Genomic DNA, 6,349 nt, shown 5'->3' on the forward strand with positions numbered 1-6,349 from the left:
GAAGGCAGCAAATCACACTGCCATGTGTGTACCTATGCAACAATTTTGCATGTTCTTCACATGTACCCCAAAACCTAAAATGCAATAAAATAAATCAATGGGGGAAAAAAAAAAAAGAATTTCATGAGGCTGGGCACAGTGGCTCACACCTGTAATCTCAGCACTTCAGGAGGCCAAGGCAGGAGGATTGCTCGAGCCCAGGAGTCTGAGACTAGCCTGGACAACATAGACAGACCCCCACTCTCTAAAAATTTCTTTTTCAATTCACCAGATGTGGCGATGTAGCCCATACAGTCCTAGCTACTCTGAAGCCTCAGCTGGGAGGACCACTTGAGCCCGAGTTTGTGGTTACAGTGAACTATGATCAATCACGCCACTGCACTCCAGGCTGGGCAACAGAGCGAGACATTGTCTCTTAAAAAGATAATACATTTTTTAAAGTAAATAGTTCCATGAATGGAACATTAAATGTGCAAATTACTTTGATGAACCGGAGACATAAGCCTCACATCAACAAGTCTTTAGAAGCCAAGTGTTTTAGAATTTTTCACATTACCTGTTCATGTTCCCTTTTAAACAATTACAGTCCTACATATGGGGTTGCTAAGGTGAGGATAATAAAACCCACCTTGGCTATCATCCAAACCAGACATAAAACTTAAAAGATTCAATAAAGGAAGAGAAAGAATACTAGAGTATCAGAAAAAAAAATAAACATCTGGCCAGGCATGGTGGCTCATGCCTGCAATCTCATCACTTTGGGAGGCTGAGGTAGGAGGATCACTTGAGCTCAGGAGTTTGAGACCAGCCTGGGTAACATAGTGAGAACCCTATCTCTGCAAAAATAAAAAAAAATTAGTTGAGCATCAGGTGGTGTGTGCCTGTATTCCTAGCTACTTGGGATGCTGAGGCAGGAGAATCTCTTGAATCCAGAAGTTAGAGGCTATACTAGGCTATGATTGTGCCACTGCACTCCAGCCTGGGTGACAGAGTGAGAACCCGTCTCTTAAAAAAAAAAAAAAACAAAACTACATACACTTTCTTTCTTTCTTTTTCTTGGGACAGAGTCTTGTTCTGTGCAGTGGCACAAGCTGGGTTCACTGCAAACTCTGCCTCCCAGGTTCAAGCTTCTCCTGCCTCAGCCTCTGGAGTAGCTGGGGCTACAGGCATGCACCACTACTGGGCAATTTTTGTATTTTTGGTAGAGACAGGGGCTCGCCATGCTGGTGTCGAACTCCTAACCTCAAGTAACAGCCAATGGAACTTTGAAGTATTACCAATGGCAAAACTGGTCCTCAGACTTCCTGCCCAGCTATCCCCCACATGCCTGGCTATGCTCTGTAAAACAATGCAAGGGACAGTCTCAGTTTAAAACAACATTACATTGATTTATTGCTACCACTAGCAATTTGTCAAAACTCCCAATGTGCTGGGCAAAGACCATAACAGTCACAGTCTCAGCTCTGAGAAAGTCCTTTCCTGAACTCCCATCCACACTTTCACTTTTGTGAGGTGAAAACACCTAATGTGATTATTTACATCCTGTATATAGTTAAGTTCCTAGTAGCTGAGGTCTATATCCAACTCGCTGGAGTGTATCTACCCTTCCTCAGCACTCAATAGTTGTAAATTAATAACTAAACTTAATATTTTTTTTGAGATGGAGTTTCATTCTTGTTGCCCAGGGTGGAGTGCAATGGCGTGATCTTGGCTCACTGCAACCTCTGCCTCCCAGGTTCAAGTGATTCTCCTGCCTCCGCCTCCTGAGTAGCTGGATTACAGGCACTCGTCACCACGCCTGGCTAATTTTGTTTGTGTATTTAGTGGAGACAGGGTTTCACCATGTTGACCAGGCTGGTCTTAAATTCCTGACCTCAGGTGATCCACCCAAAGTGCTGGGATTACAAGCATGAGCCACCGTGCCTGGCCTTAAACATTTTTGAGGGTTTCTAACTTTCTATTAATGCTTTATCTACTTCATATACACACATATATTAGACATGAACTTATCTAAACCATTTCTGAATCTATGTTTCAGCCTGGGTAAGCTAAAATATAACACCATTTAAAAAAGACTTCCCATTTTGTCCAGAACTTTCCTTTGCGGAAGGGACCCCTCATAGCTCCAGTGTTTTAGAATTTATACCATCTCAACTGTTCTTGACTTGTGGAACTCTGATTATGTCCCCTTAGCCTTTTCTTTCTAGTCAGACTAGCATGACCTTTTTAAAGTCTTTTTTTCTATACAATTCATTCAGCTACAGAGTCTACACATCATTATACTCTTCCCACTTAGAAAGTCTGTTCCAATGGACTGGATGCTGTGGCTCATGCCTGTAATCCTAGTACTTTGGGAGGCCAAGACAGGTGGATCATGAGGTCAAGAGATTGAGACCATCCTGGCCAACATGGTGAAACCCTGTCTCTACTAAATAAAAAATAAATTATCCGGGCGTGGTGACACGCACCTGTAGTCCCAGCTACTCAGGAGGCTGAGGCAGGAGAATCACTTGAACCCGGGCAGCAGAGGTGGCAGTGTGACAAGATCATGCCACTGCACTCCAGCTGGGTAACAGAGCAAGACTCAGTCTCAAAAAAAAAAAGGAAAGTCTGTTCCAATGTTATATTTTATATTGGACACATGGCATATAAAGTAACTTCAGAGCTGGTACCATCCTTTCAAATATATCATTCAGAAAAAAGCAACATTTTTGCCTTCAAGTACTAGTATAGTATGCCCTGCCTTGGGTGATGCCTACCTGTCCATGTCTTCCAGATTATCCACTGGTGACCCCAGCCGATCACTAAGCCGTCGTCGTTCTGGTGTGCTAACACAGAAGTGGTCATTGCCAACAGTGATCCTTAAGCTCTGTTCCAAAGAGTCAGAACGCAGACCAGGAGAGCGTCTCTACAAAAGCAAAAGATAATATAGTTAGTCAATAGGGTCAAGACATTCCTACATCCAAAAACATTCTCCTCCCTACTCACAAAGTTAGCCAGGCATGGTGGCTCATGCCTGTAAATCCAACACTTCAGGAGGCTGAGGTGTATAGGCCCAGGCAAGAATGTGGGACCAGTCTGGGCAACACAGACTCCATCTCTATAAAAAGTTTAAAATTAGCCAGGTGTGGGGTGCATGCTGCACCGTGGTCCCAACTACTCGGGTGGCTGAGGTGGGAGGATAGCTTAAGCTTGGAAGGTCAGGGCTGCAGTGAGCCATGATTGTACCCCAGCACTCCAGCCTGGGCGATGAGCAACTTTGTCTCCAAAACAAAAGCAACCTCGCAAAGCTGGGGTTCAATACGGTAATAAATGGTTATGGTAAGACACTATTCCAAAATGTTGGGTACAGCCCCAACCCTGTTTGTGGATGCCCTTAGTCCTGGCGGTGATGAAGGATTGAGAAAAGGAAATAAAGACAAAGACACATGAGTAGAATTTTACAGCATGGGTCCAGGGTACCAACACAAGCCCCACCGAGTTCTGATTTCCACAGGCTTTCATTAGGTGCATATACTTGTTAATTGAGAGGTGGGGGAACAGGGAGGGGTGATCAGGGGAGGCCTTGAAACTATTGGGTGAGGCCTCTAGACTAATGTGGGCAAGACAGCCAGGGGGAGAGGTGTGGTCTGCACTATTCAGTAGTAGCCAAGACTCTTATGCAAACCTATAACACTGAATTCTACCACCAGTTGCTACCAAGGTGCATTTTATCTTCTGAGCCTTGAGGACACGGAGCAATCAAAATTACTCGCTATTCTGAGAACCGAGGCAGAGTCTGTGGCCTTCCGGTAATCTCTGCCCTGCAAGGCTTTTCTTCCTTGCAACCCTCCAGATCTTGTGAGCAGAGGTCACCTCCCTTCTCAGAGATCTTGCACAAGTCCTCTTTACAAGACCCTCATGCCACCTTCATGTTGAGAAGGCATTCATGGGACCAAAGCAGTATTTCCTGCTCTGTAACCACCCCACAGTGTTCCAAAGTTTTACAGCTTCCAAGGTCTTACAGCGCTCTCAGATGGTCTTTACCTTAGGCCTCCTGTTGCCACCTGATTTCTATTCTACTGCACCAATATTTGATATAGCTTAGTTCAGGGTATAAACTTCAGCGTACAATAAGCAAAGCAAGCTTATAATTATTTAACTAGAAATAACATAGGTCTGCCCCTGGCCATCTTGACCCACACAAAAATAAAGCATTTTTTTAAAAATTATCATTTTCTCTAACTCTCCTAAATGGTGACCTCTCATTCTTACTGGGCATGGGAAAAGAGAGGTCAAAGTCCTACACATTTCAGAACCTACACATTTCTATTGAAGGAGGTAAGCCAAAAACAAGTTAAAAAAAAAAAAAAAAAGTACTTCTAATAAGTGCTATAAAGTCATTAAACATGATATCATAAAAGGAGTTACTTCAGATAGAATGGTTAGAAAAGGCTTTTTTCCTGTGATAACCTGAGGCCTGAATGATGTTAGCCTTGCAAAGAACAGGTAGAAGGATGTTCCAGGCAAAGGAAAGAATCACCTCAGTATTGAGCTTGGTATGTTTTTTTTTTTTTTTTTTTTTTTTTGAGACGGAGTTTCACTCCTCACGTTACCCAGGCTGGAGTGCAATGGCGCAATCTCGGCTCACCGCAACCTCCGCTTCCCGGGTTCAGGCAATTCTCCTGCCTCAGCCTCCTGAGTAGCTGGGATTACAGGCACGCACCACCATGCCCAGCTAATGTTTTGTATTTTTAGTAGAGACGGGGTTTCACCATGTTGACCAGGATGGTCTCGATCTCTTGACCTCGTGATCCACCCGCCTCAGCCTCCCAAAGTGCTGGGATTACAGGCTTGAGCCACCGCGCCCGGCCGGTATGTTTTAAATAACAGAAAAGTGGCCAGTGTGGCTGCAAGCAAAGTGACAGAAGAGGAAAAGATAAGGAGAAACCACAGTTGGGAAATTTGGGTTTTATTCTAAGTGCAATTAACAGCTGCCGGAGGGTTTTACACAGGATAGTGATCATCCAACTACATTTTTCATCCAGATGCTTGCACAGCACACCCTCACCTCCTTCGGATCTTTATTGAAAAATCAACTTTCCAGGAGGCCGACTACTCTATCAAAAATTTTAACTCCCCGGGCCGGGCACAGTAGCTCATGCCTGTAATCCTAGCATTTTGGGAAGCTGATGAGGGAGAATCACTTGAAGTCAGCAGTTTGAGACCAGCCTGGGCAACATAGTGAAATCCCTCCCCACACTAAAAATTAAAAAATAAAATAAAATCAGCTAGGATGCTGGTACACGCCTGTAGTCCCAACTACTCCGGAGGCTGAGGAGGGAGCATAGCTTGAGCTTGGGAGTTTGAGGCTGCAGCAAGCTATGTTCACACCACTACACTCCAGTCTCAGTGACAGAGCAAGACTCTATGAAACACAAACAAACACACACACACATTGTAACTCCCTTCTCTACTTTTAGTTCTTCTTAGTCCTTCTTAGTACTTAATTACATTTAACATATCATGGCATTCATTTCTAACTTTATAGCATCCAACTCTCCCTGCTAGAATATTAACTCTTTATAAGGACAGGAGTTTTGTCTGGTTTGTACTTTGTTGTATCCCCAGGGTAGTCCAGAACAGTGCCTAATACAAAGTAGATGCTTAATAAATAGATGTCAAATGTATAAAGTGAGGGCTTAAAAATCATGTCGATTTCTGTGTACAGAATAAACTGGAAGGTAGCAAGAGTGGAGTGCAAAGGAGCCAAATGCAATAATCCAGGAAAGAGATAACAGGGCTTAGACCAGAGTGATGGCAGGAAGGCAGTTTTGGGGACATATTCCAGAGGTAAAGCTAACGGGTTAGACAGATGAGGTAATCTAACAAATTAGATATGCGGAGATGGGAAATAATGACTGTTTCTGATGTAAGCATGGATGATGCTATTTACTAAAACAGAAAAGACCGGAGCAAATAAATTGTGCATTGGAAAAGAAAAGAAGGTTGTGGAAGCAAGCATTCTGTTTTTGTTTCCTCTGTAGTGACTGTCACCCACCCTGGCACTGCTCAACTGAAAATCGTAACATAGTGACAAACAATTCACCCATGACCAAAGTACTCACAGTACTTAGATACATGTTAAAGAAACACTCAAAAAATTAGAACTTTGTTACTAAATTTTTTAAAAAGGCCAGGCATGGTGGTGGGTGCCTGTAGTCCCAGCTACTTGGGAGGCTGAGACAGAAGTGCTTGAACCCAGGAGGCGGAGGTTACAGTCAGACCAGATCACGCCACTGCACTCCAGCCTTGGCGACAGAGCGAGACCCTGTCTCAAACAATTAAAAAAATAAAAGTAAAATGCCTA

General features: G+C 43.7%; 1 protein-coding gene across 1 annotated transcript in view; it reads right to left on the bottom strand.

The window, feature by feature from the left end:
- The window catches only part of ZNF318 (zinc finger protein 318), a 31,602-nt gene that overhangs the window by 23,629 nt on the left and 1,624 nt on the right, over nucleotides 1-6,349 (bottom strand). The window contains exon 2 of the mRNA XM_017547346.2: nucleotides 2,760-2,908. Within this exon, the coding sequence (XP_017402835.1) occupies nucleotides 2,760-2,908 (149 nt within the window). The remainder of the gene's footprint in view (nucleotides 1-2,759; nucleotides 2,909-6,349) is intronic.

Source organism: Cebus imitator, unplaced genomic scaffold (genome assembly GCF_001604975.1).
Source record: "Cebus imitator isolate Cc_AM_T3 unplaced genomic scaffold, Cebus_imitator-1.0 Scaffold197, whole genome shotgun sequence".
Classification (NCBI taxonomy): domain Eukaryota; kingdom Metazoa; phylum Chordata; class Mammalia; order Primates; family Cebidae; genus Cebus; species Cebus imitator.